The sequence below is a fragment of the Salvelinus alpinus genome, chromosome 21 (assembly GCF_045679555.1).
Source record: "Salvelinus alpinus chromosome 21, SLU_Salpinus.1, whole genome shotgun sequence".
NCBI lineage: Eukaryota > Metazoa > Chordata > Actinopteri > Salmoniformes > Salmonidae > Salvelinus > Salvelinus alpinus.
This window is the reverse complement of record NC_092106.1, coordinates 43,802,779-43,815,278: the sequence shown is the minus strand read 5'-3', so window position 1 is coordinate 43,815,278 and position 12,500 is coordinate 43,802,779. Positions and strand designations below refer to the sequence as shown.

General features: G+C 40.2%; 2 protein-coding genes across 5 annotated transcripts in view; both read right to left on the bottom strand.

The window, feature by feature from the left end:
* The window catches only part of gab2 (GRB2-associated binding protein 2), a 183,671-nt gene extending 179,958 nt beyond the window's left edge, over positions 1–3,713 (bottom strand). For 2 of the 3 annotated variants that reach the window (XM_071357958.1, XM_071357960.1), the window contains exon 1: positions 2,988–3,712. In XM_071357958.1, the coding sequence (XP_071214059.1) occupies positions 2,988–3,062 (75 nt within the window). In that variant the 5' untranslated portion in view covers positions 3,063–3,712. Of the gene's footprint in view, positions 1–2,987 lie in introns of all 3 variants that reach the window. The other variant, XM_071357959.1, reaches the window with a different exon arrangement.
* A 1,668-nt stretch (positions 3,714–5,381) lies between these two features.
* The window catches only part of nars2 (asparaginyl-tRNA synthetase 2, mitochondrial), a 21,370-nt gene continuing 14,251 nt past the window's right edge, over positions 5,382–12,500 (bottom strand). For both annotated transcript variants that reach the window (XM_071357956.1, XM_071357955.1), the window contains 7 exons: positions 12,338–12,436; positions 12,167–12,204; positions 9,903–9,969; positions 9,236–9,373; positions 7,901–7,998; positions 7,550–7,576; positions 5,382–6,095 (listed from right to left, as the gene is read on the bottom strand). In XM_071357956.1, coding sequence (XP_071214057.1) covers positions 5,951–6,095; positions 7,550–7,576; positions 7,901–7,998; positions 9,236–9,373; positions 9,903–9,969; positions 12,167–12,204; positions 12,338–12,436 — 612 coding nt within the window. In that variant the 3' untranslated portion in view covers positions 5,382–5,950. The remainder of the gene's footprint in view (positions 6,096–7,549; positions 7,577–7,900; positions 7,999–9,235; positions 9,374–9,902; positions 9,970–12,166; positions 12,205–12,337; positions 12,437–12,500) is intronic.

Here is a 12,500-nt window from a genome sequence, read left to right as displayed (position 1 = left end):
CCAAATCCCAAAGCCGACTAAATTGCTATCTGACCCTAAACAGAGAATATGAATTGGCTGAATATCTCTACTCTGTCAGAGATTCGAAGCAGAGACAGATCCTTACCAAGTACAGGCTGAGTGACCACCGATTGGCAATAGAAACCGGCAGACATAAAAAGACATGGCTACCCAAAGAGGAGCGTGTATGTGGTCACTGCACGACAGGGGAGGTAGAAACAGAGATGCACTTTCTCCTTTACTGTGATAAATATTCCTCACCAAGAGATTCATTATTCACAGAAATGACTACATTTATTCCAAATTTTAACTTATTAAACCCAGAGGAAAAACTAAAAATACTCATGGGCGAAGGAGCAATGGCTCCTCTTGCAGCCAAATATATATTTGCCTGCCATAGCCTGAGGGACACTGAATAATAACATCTGCATAGTAAGCAGTAACTTACTTATTATGACTGTTATTGTTTTTACTGTTATTGTTATTAGTATTATTATTGTTGTTTATCATTCCAAATAGTAATGGTATGGGTGGTAATGGTAATGATAGCAGTTTAATGATGGTGGTGGTGGTAGTGGTGCATTACACCAACATAACATTCGACTATTGACTGTTACCATTTTATTGTTACTATTTTTATATTTAATTTTGTATTATTATTTACTGCCATTCTATATTATTATTTGTCATTGTTTTAATTGTATTACAATGTATATTGTATACATTGTTGCTTTGGCAATATTGACACAATGTTTTTCATGCCAATAAAGCAGCTTGAATTTGAATTTGAGAGGGAGAGAAACGAGAGAGAAACACGAGAGGAGAGAGATGGGTTTGTAACGCAACACCATTGATAAACACTAGCCAGCTGTATTTGCCACAGATTGTCTCATGATCGTCACTGCTATCATAAATCCAATCTGATTCAGTTCAAGAGATTCAACATGATCTTGTAACATTTCATACGAATTTACAGGTCAGCACCACCCCAACGTCAACACATTTGAAAAGCGTCTATGTTCTGTCGTAAAAAATTGTTTCCGATGACATGAAATCGGTTTGCATCATGTGATTTTTAACCGATTATGAGTAGGCATTACCTACTAACTGGTTGATGAGGTCATTGGAAAGACTTATCTTCCTCTATATTCTACTACAAACATCTTTTGTGGAATAAGTCAGACATAACTGTAAGGAATAAGTCATTGTTCTACCCCAGCTGGCATGAGAGGAATATTGACTTTGTTCTTGATGTTTTCGACAACAAGGGTAATATTCTCACATATGAACAATGTATAACAATTGAAAGAGTTTCCAATTCCTTTCAGAGAGTTTATTTCTGTGATCAAAGCCGTTCCCAGTGGTCTAACTAACTCATCTTAGCTTTGGTAATGATCACAAAGTATATATTTTTTTTGTTTGTTCCAGTATTTTCTCATTAATACATGCGTTCTGTTTTGTATGATAAACTGTTGATCTATATTTTGAATTAAAATAAAAACTTTTTTGATATTTTTTTATATATATATACAGTATATAATACAAAAATGTAAAAAATAAAAAATAAAATATATTCTACTACAAACATAGAAACGTGCCGTGTAAAAATTGGATGACGTTGTACACATGTAGTGTTCAGAGACAGACATGCTTTCCCAAATGACACTATTAGAGGTCTATGGGTCCCGGTCAAAAGTAGTGCACTAAATAGGGAGGCATTTTGGACACACAATGCATGTCCAGTTCTTAGAGATTACATATTCGTGACTACAGTAATATTCATTCATATCATGGCATATTTTCAGTGTTTTTAATTTTAATTGTATTGTTTTTATTTAACTAGGCAAGTCATTTAAGAACAAATTCTTGTTTTCAATGACGGCCGGGGAACATGAAAATAATATTTCTTCCTTCTGCTATTGAGCAGTTTACAGGCAATTATGGGGACATCTGTCCTTAACAGCATTAGAGGGACAGCCAGACAGACGGACAGCCAGACGGCATCTCGATGGTACTATAGAGCCCCATTGTGAGCACAGCTTCCTTTAACTATCAGTTAAATATAGTCCCAGTAAGAAAGGCACATACATTAATGAATACAGTTGGTTTAGGAAACAAATTAACATGTACGTCATTTAGCAGATGCTCTTATCCAGAGCGATTTACAGAAGCAATTAGGGAAGGGATTCTTTTTCTTTTTTTTATGGGGGGGGGCGGCTCAGTCGGGGTCTCAACTTACTGTTGACAGTTACAATAATAGAATATACAAGGTAGAATTTCAACATTTTATTGTGTATCTTAATTAGCCCATGTCAGCAAAATGTTTTTGATTGGTAAATTAGTCTAGAGGCCAGATATCCAAACTTGTAGTACCGGTGAGGGCCCCTTGATCATCAGTTATCATATTAAAAATTGCAGACGTTTGCCTTAAACCCTATGGCAAAACGTGTTGAATGGCAGGAAATTAAATTTTAAAACTTTAAATGTTTTGTCTTCACTGTACAAAGAAGGGCGGCTAAAATGTTTTGGTAAAAAAAGGTGTGACCAACGAGCCACTGCGGCCCCTCCTGATGAGTTCAGTTATTATGTGGTCCCCATCCCCACCAAAGTTGCCCATCCCTGAATTAGGGTAAATGTGCCTTACTGGCTTGACAACCTGCTGTCACATGACTTCGAAAAACAGAGGGAGCAGTATCAGATAAGTCGAAAACACAGAGGAGAAAATTGGAAGCAACATGTAACTCTCCAGGGTAGTTGTATGCACCTGTTAGAAATACAACAGACCACAAAACAGTCTCTCTCTCTCTCTCTCTCTCTCTCTCTCTCCCCCTCTCACTTTATACATACCAGCTAAAGTGGGTGGACAGACACAGGCAACGGTCAGAAAACAACTGTCAGTCTTAGCATAGCCTATTGAGGTCAATACAGGCTGTTGAGGGGGAAAAGTGCGCAAACAGTAGGATCATTTTATTGTATATATTACTTACATATCTCCTCAGTTTCTTCTCTGGAGGAGACTTTCTCAACCAGCCTTGGAAGATGGTTTCTCCTCCACCGCTCATGCTGAACAAACAACCGCTTCTTCAAAAATCCTGTTCCAGTCTCGTAACCGCTAGTGGTGTAATGTACTTTCAGTACATAACGGGTCCCGTCCAGTTAGTCAATGTGAAACGGTGCTATCGGTGCCGGACACTGTTTGGTGCAGTCTGCTGCCCATTTATCTCGTTGGTCTATAGCGCAAGGCCGGCTGGGAGAGAGAGAGAGAGAGAGAGGACGAGATGCTGCCTGACTGCTATTCGTCCTTGGTGTCACGCTCTGTCACCATAACGCACAGAACTGAATCCCACCTCTAGTCGGTTCGCGGAACCCGGAGCGCATCCACCGATCTCTCGTCCCTCTCTTCTCGGGAGTTATTATGCGGCTGTGTTGGGCGGTTAACTAGCATCGAGCCGGCGAGCGGCGGGTGAACTCAACGAATCCCGGTGATGTAGGAAGTAGTGAAGGGTGTCTCTGCACTTTGTTTTCCAATTCACACCACGCCCACCGAACTACAGGGATGGGCTCCGGGCAAGTAGAGCCGCGCTGGGATGAACACAGACAGGAGCTGCGCCTTGGCTTGACGCTTGCGCTTTGGCTTGACGCAGACACGGCTCCTCTCTCTGATCAGCCCAGCGTTGCTGTTCTTGCCCGGAGTCCATTATGCGCTGAAGCAGTCAGACGCTACATAGTGTAGTATAAACGACACACCCATTGGGCAAAAACTGGTTGAATCAACAGCGTTTCCACGTCATTTCAACCCCCCAAAAATTCAATGTGATGATGTTGAATCAACGTGGAAAAACTGATTGTGGATGAAAAACATTTTTTTTTTACATCAACATATGGGAATGTCATATCTTTTTCACACAACTTTTAACCTAAATCCTGTGACATGTTTTGTTGATTTCACGTTTTAATTCACTTTAGTTGACAACTCAACCAAATGTATATCAGAACTGGTGACCGTGCCCAGTGGGCAGAAGCAAATTAAATTGCGAACATGGAAACAGGAGTAAGCTATAGCAGAAAGACTACGTGTCTACTTAGAGAAACCGTAATGTAAACATGTCGGTGAATGGAAAGTACGATCTGTGCTGCATTTAATAGGAGTGGAAATAGGACAATTGGTTTCAGCCAACTTTTTATGCATTAAAGTCATATTAATTAGTAGGCTAATATATATTACTAAGATAACATTTTATTCTACCTATAAGTTGTGTTGAGAAACTTGTGGGTTGATTAGCTGTTGCTTGAATGCGAATCTTTCGTCAGTGGCAGAAAGACAAAAATACAGGAGATAAATGAGGAAGAGGTGTGAACACGCACCATCTAGTGGATAAAATAGACATTACACTACATAGCTTTGGTCCAGGGCCCGGTTTCCCAAAAGCATCTTAAGGCTTGGTTCATCTGGATGAATTTAGCCTTAAGATGCTTTTGGGGAACCAGGCCCTGGGCGTTAGTGCAGTCCTCTACTAATGAAGGGTAGCCGGTGCGGCAGGCAGGCCTAGTGGTTAGAGCGTTGGACCAGTAACCGAAAGGTTTGCTGGATCGAATCCCCCGAGCTGACAAGGTAAAAATCTGTTGTTCTGCCCCTGAACAAGGCAGTTAACCCACTGTTCCCCGGTAGGCCGTCATTGTAAATAAGAATTTGTTCTTAACTGACTTCTGCCTAGTTAAATAAAGGTAAAATAAAAATAAAAAAATAGAAAAGGAACGTGCACTAACGCCCAAGACCAGAACTAGTCTGGACCCGATTACCTAAGAAGGGCCATCATCACATAACTACAGGAACTGGCTGTGAAGTCAATCATTCTTCAGCCTTGTTTCATCATCATAATATTAACAGTAGTGACCTTGTCTGTGTACCTGAAGGACTCTTGGAAACAGTAGTGACCTTGTCTGTGTACCTGAAGGACTCCTGGAAACAGTAGTGACCTTGTCTGTGTACCTGAAGGACTCCTGGAAACAGTAGTGACCTTGTCTGTGTACCTGAAGGACTCCTGGAAACAGTAGTGACCTTGTCTGTGTACCTGAAGGACTCCTGGAAACAGTAGTGACCTTGTCTGTGTACCTGAAGGACTCCTGGAAACAGTAGTGACCTTGTCTGTGTACCTGAAGGACTCCTGGAAACAGTAGTGACCTTGTCTGTGTACCTGAAGGACTCCTGGAAACAGTAGTGACCCTGTCTGTGTATGTTTATTGATGTTATTTGCGGGTGTAGCGTTTAAACATATCAGCAGTAGTTTGCAGCGCCCTCTGTAACACTACTTCCCGCTGCTTTGCATTTAAACACTATATTTGACCGTTTCTTATATGAACAACAACAGACAACATTTTGATCATTTTGACTTTTTATAAATCAAAAAACAGTGACATCTTTACAAACGAATCATCTGACCATAGTGATATACACTGAGTGGACAAAACATTAAGAACACCTGCTCTTTCCATGACATAGACTGACCAGGTGAATCCAGGTTATGATCCCTTATTTATGTCACTTGTTAAATCCACTTCAATCAGTGTAGATGAAGGGGAGGAGATTTTTAAGCCTTGAGACAATTGAGACATGGATTGTGTGTGTGTCTCATTCAGAGGGTGAATGGACAAGACAACATATTTAAGTGCCTTTGAACGGGGTCTGGTAGTAGGTGCCAGGCGCACCGGTTTGTGTCATGAACTGCAACGCTGCTGGGTTTTTCACACTCAACAGTTTCATGTGTGTATCCAGAATGGTCCTCCACCCAGAGGACATCCAGCCAACTTGACACAACTGTGGGAAGCATTGGAGTCAACATGGACCAGCCTCCCTGTGGAACCGCTTTCGACACCTTGTAGAGTCCATGACCCGACGAGGGCAAAAGTGTTAGGAAGGTGTTCTTAATGTTTGGTACACTCAGTGTATAGTTTACAGAGGGCAAGAGCGGGAGAATCTGGGGAATGGAATAACGTCTTTGATGTTGTCGACCCCCAGAACACACTGCAGGTAGCGTTCAAAGCCCATACCAAACCCACCGTGAGGGACGGAACCAAAACGCCTCAGATCCAAATACCTGGACAGACAGAATATAGTAGAGTAGAATATAACAGAATCAAACAGTGTAGAATACAACAGAATAGAACAGATTAGAGTAGAATAGAACAGAATAGAACAGATTAGAGTAGAATAGAACATAATAGAACAGTGTAGAGTAGAATATAACAGAATCAAACAGTGTAGAATACAACAGAATAGAACAGATTAGAGTAGAATAGAACAGTGTAGTGTAGAATATAACAGAATAGAACAGTGTAGAGTAGAATATAACAGAATCAAACAGTGTAGAATACAACAGAATAGAACAGATTAGAGTAGAATATAACAGAATAGAACAGATTAGAGTAGAATAGAACATAATAGAACAGATTAGAGTAGAATAGAACATAATAGAACAGTGTAGAGTAGAATATAACAGAATCAAACAGTGTAGAATACAACAGAATAGAACAGTGTAGAGTAGAATATAACAGAATCAAACAGTGTAGAATACAACAGAATAGAACAGTGTAACTGGGGATTATTAGGTGACCGTGATGGTTGAGGGCCAGATTGGGAATTTAGCCAGGACACCGGGGTTAACACCCCTACTCTTACGATAAGTGCCATGGGATCTTTAATGACCTCAGAGAGTCAGGACACCCGTTTAACGTCCCATCCGAAAGACGGCACCCTACACAGAGCAGTGTCCCCAATCACTGCCCTGGGGCATTGGGATCTTTGTTTAGACCAGAGGAAAGAGTGCCTCCTACTGGCCCTCCAACACCACTTCCAGCAGCACCTGGTCTCCCATCCAGGGACTGACCAGGACCAACCCTGCTTAGCTTCAGAAGCAAGCCAGCAGTGGTATGCAGGGTGGTATGCTGCTGGCGTCAAATAGAACAGAATAGAACAGTGTAGAGTAGAATATAACAGAATAGAACAGTGTAGAATAGAACAGAACCGTGTAGTGTAGAATATAACAGAATAAAACAGATTAGAGTAGAATATAACAGAATAGAACAGTGTAGTGTAGAATATAACAGATTAGAGTAGAATAGAACAGAATAGAACAGATTAGAGTAGAATAGAACAGAATAGAACAGTGTAGAGTAGAATAGAACAGAACAGTGTAGAAAAGAATATAACAGAATATAACAGATTAGAGTAGAATATAACAGAATAGAACAGTGTAGTGTAGAATATAACAGATTAGAGTAGAATAGAACAGAATAGAACAGATTAGAGTAGAATAGAACAGAATAGAACAGTGTAGAGTAGAATAGAACAGAACAGTGTAGAAAAGAATAGAACAGAATAGAACAGAATAGAACAGTGTAGAGTAGAATAGAACAGTGTAGAGTAAAATATAACAGAATAGAACAGTGTAGAGTAGAATAGAACAGTGTAGATTAGAAAATAATAAAGTACTTTATTATAAGCAAACATAGTTACACAATATCAACACGTATTGAATTAAAATGCTCTTACCATCCGTATGTCTCATCCAAACCAGCCCTAAAGAAGACACATAACGTGTGTTTAACAGACGACCAATTACCAAATGTGTTGATTCCATGTGTACATATTAATGACTGTGTTGAGGAAACATATATACTCAATATTCCACTTTTCACATTTCTGTCTGTTGTATGGCAAATATATGTATGTATTTATACAGTATATATGTATGTATTTATACAGTATATATGTATGTATTTATACAGTATATATGTATTGGACATGAAATGGGTTTTTCTGTATTTGTTAGATTATTTTGAAGATGTTTTCTTTTATCTGAAAGTTGTAAAATAGTTATTTCATAACGTTGTGAGTTCCTACTGTGCTAGTCGTGTCTTCAGTAGGTCCAGTCTCTCCTCTCTCAGAGAACCTCCACACAGCTCTCCTACTCCGGGGACCAACAGGTCTACTGCTGCTGCCTGGGGAGGCGCGCACGCACACGCACACACGCACACACACACACACACACACACACACACACACACACACACACACACACACACACACACACACACACACACACACACACACACACACACACACACACACACACACTGGCTGACTGAAGGGCTGTCATCTTTTACACTAAACCGTAAGGAGATGACTGGGCTGCAAGTGTGGAAGAAAGTACATTTAAAATTACAGATGACACCGGTTCAACTGAAATGACCAGAACCGGTTCAACTGACATGACCAGAACCGGTTCAACTGAAATGACCAGAACCGGTTCAACTGAAATGACCAGAACCGGTTGAACTGACATGACCGGAACCGGTTAAAATGAAATGACCGGAACAGGTTCAACTGACATGACCAGAACCGGTTCAACTGACATGACCAGAACCGGTTCAACTGAAATGACCGGAACCGGTTCAACTGAAATGACCGGAACAGGTTCAACTGAAATGACCGGAACAGGTTCAACTGAAATGACCAGAACCGGTTCAACTGAAATGACCAGAACCGGTTCAACTGAAATGACCGGAACCGGTTCAACTGACATGACCGGAACCGGTTCAACTGAAATGACCGGAACCGGTTAAACTGACATGACCGGAACCGGTTAAACTGAAATGACCGGAACCGGTTCAACTGAAATGACCGGAACCGGTTCAACTGAAATGACCGGAACCGGTTCAACTGACATGACCGGAACCGGTTCAACTGAAATGACCGGAACCGGTTCAACTGACATGACCGGAACCGGTTCAACTGAAATGACCGGAACCGGTTCAACTGAAATGACCGGAACAGGTTCAACTGACATGACCTGAACCGGTTCAACTGAAATGACCGGAACCGGTTCAACTGAAATGACCGGAACCGGTTCAACTGAAATGACCGGAACCGGTTCAACTGAAATGACTAGAACTGGTTAAACTGAAATGACCGGAACCGGTTCAACTGACATGACCGGAACCGGTTCAACTGAAATGACCGGAACCGGTTCAACTGAAATGACTAGAACTGGTTAAACTGAAATGACCGGAACCATACAACTTTAATAGGTGAAACAATTCAAATTTTTAACTATGGAGTGGAGTTTGTTTTGCCTTTATTTAACCAGGTGACTCATTAACAACACATTCTCTATTATAATAACAACCTGATGCGTTGTTCAAACTAGACCGATCTCCGTGTGCTACGTGATCTTACAGTGTGTAGAGGTTGGTCCGCGTTGTCTCGTGCGTAGAAGGGCTTCAGGGCATAGGGGTAATCAGTGACGAAGAGAGGAACATCACCACAATGTTTCACCAGGTACTTCTCGTGCTCTGTCTGCAAGTCACAGCCCCACTGAGGGAGGGAGGGAGGGAGGGAGGGAGGGAGGGAGGGAGGGAGGGAGGGAAGGGGGAGGGAGGGAGCGGGAGGGAGGGAGGGAGGGAAGGGGGAGGGAGGGAGAGAGCGGGAGGGAGGGAGGGAGGGAGAGGGGGGAGGGAGGGAGGGAGGGAGGGAGGGAGGGAAATAGAGGCAGAAAGAGACTGAGAGATTAAAGGTTTGACCCCACACATGCCTGAAAATGTAGAATCTAAGGTGTGAAAATAGAATCAGGTTGACACAGTACAGAATACACAGGGTACAACATTTTAGAAAAGAGCTCTACTGACATCTGTTAATAAAGAGACTACAGCTATCTCCTTCTGAAAGAGACTACAGCTATCTCCTTCTGAGAGGATAGCGCTATCTCCTTCTGAAAGAGGATAGAGCTATCTCCCTCTGAAAGAGACTACAGCTATCTCCTTCTGAAAGAGGCTACAGCTATCTCCTTCTGAAAGAGGATAGAGCTATCTCCTTCTGAAAGAGGATAGAGCTGTACTATACTTACATCTGTTTTGAAAGCAAATTTCTTGGAGCTGCTGTTGAGGATGTTTATGGCTTCTGTGTAGGTTATCCTGAAGCAAAGAGATGGAAATAACAACAACATATGGATATATCAATGATCCCTGTGTAATCACTGTATATTAATGATCCCTGTGTAATCACTGTATATTAATGATCCCTGTGTAATCACTGTATATTAATGATCCCTGTGTAATCACTGTATATTAATGATCCCTGTGTAATCACTGTATATTAATGATCCCTGTGTAATCACTGTATATTAATGATCCCTGTGTAATCACTGTATATTAATGATCCCTATGTAATCACTGTATATTAATGATCCCTATGTAATCACTGTATATTAATGATCCCTATGTAATCACTGTATATTAATGATCCCTGTGTAATCACTGTATATTAATGATCCCTGTGTAATCACTGTATATTAATGATCCCTATGTAATCACTGTATATTAATGATCCCTATGTAATCACTGTATATTAATGATCCCTGTGTAATCACTGTATATTAATGATCCCTATGTAATCACTGTATATTAATGATCCCTATGTAATCACTGTATATTAATGATCCCTGTGTAATCACTGTATATCAATGATCATTATGTAATCACTGTATATTAATGATCCCTATGTAATCACTGTATATTAATGATCCCTATGTAATCACTGTATATTAATGATCCCTGTGTAATCACTGTATATCAATGATCATTATGTAATCACTGTATATTAATGATCCCTATGTAATCACTGTATATTAATGATCCCTATGTAATCACTGTATATTAATGATCCCTATGTAATCACTGTATATCAATGATCATTATGTAATCACTGTATATTAATGATCCCTATGTAATCACTGTATATTAATGATCCCTATGTAATCACTGTATATTAATGATCCCTGTGTAATCACTGTATATTAATGATCCCTGTGTAATCACTGTATATTAATGATCCCTATGTAATCACTGTATATTAATGATCCCTATGTAATCACTGTATATTAATGATCCCTATGTAATCGTTAAATACCAATGATCATTATGTAATCACTGTATATTACTGATCCCTGTGTAATCACTGTATATTACTGATCCCTGTGTAATCACTGTATATTAATGATCCCTGTGTAATCACTGTATATTAATGATCCCTGTGTAATCACTGTATATTAATGATCCCTGTGTAATCACTGTATATTAATGATCATTATGTAATCACTGTATATTAATGATCCCTGTGTAATCACTGTATATTAATGATCCCTGTGTAATCACTGTATATTAACGATCATTATGTAATCACTGTATATTAATGATCCCTGTGTAATCACTGTATATTAATGATCCCTGTGTAATCACTGTATATTAACGATCATTATGTAATCACTGTATATTAATGATCCCTATGTAATCACTGTATATTAATGATCCCTGTGTAATCACTGTATATTAATGATCCCTGTGTAATCACTGTATATTAATGATCCCTGTGTAATCACTGTATATTAATGATCCCTATGTAATCACTGTATATCAATGATCAGCATTTCACTGTTAGTCAACACCTGTTGTTTACCAAGGACCCATCAGACAGCATTTCACTGTTAATCAACACCTGTTGTTTACCAAGGACCTGTCAGACAGCATTTCACTGTTAATCAACACCTGTTGTTTACCAAGGACCTGTCAGACAGCATTTCACTGTTAATCAACACCTGTTGTTTACCAAGGACCTGTCAGACAGCATTTCACTGTTAATCAACACCTGTTGTTTACCAAGGACCTGTCAGACAGCATTTCACTGTTAATCAACACCTGTTGTTTACCAAGGACCCATCAGTCAGCATTTCACTGTTAATCAACACCTGTTGTTTACCAAGGACCTGTCAGACAGCATTTCACTGTTAATCAACACCTGTTGTTTACCAAGGACCCGTCAGTCAGCATTTCACTATTAGTGTTTACCAAGCGTGTGACATTTTTGATTTAGATTGGTAGAGGTGAGACATGACCCATAAGGCAACCTATTCCCTATACAGTGCACTACTACCCTATGGGTCCTGGTCAAAAGTAGAGCACTATTTACATTTAAGTCATTTAGCAGACGCTCTTATCCAGAGCGACTTACAAATTGGTGCATTCACCTTATGATATCCAGTGGAACAACCACGATGTAGGGAATAGGGAGTCATTTGGGACACATTAAACTTGCATAATCATGATACACACTTACACATTAAAACTCTTCTTCATCATTAGATCCACATTGTCCTTGGGAGGAATAGAGAAAACAGATTAATCTCTAGTTGAGGTCAATAGGGTGGGGGGGTGGGGTTCAAGGTTCATTCAATACGTTCAGAGAATATGTATGGTATTGCGTTGTAGACATTTTCTGGTGTCTCACCCTGTATCCAGGTGACACGTGTTTGTGATATAAAGCCACATCTTCAGGACACTGAGCTAGGAGATGTTCTGTTGTAGACCTGAACAAGTCTTCCATCACCTGAAGAGGTAAGGACACAAGTTAAGAGTCATTTAGTCAATCGGGTCTAGAAGGAGACCAGGTA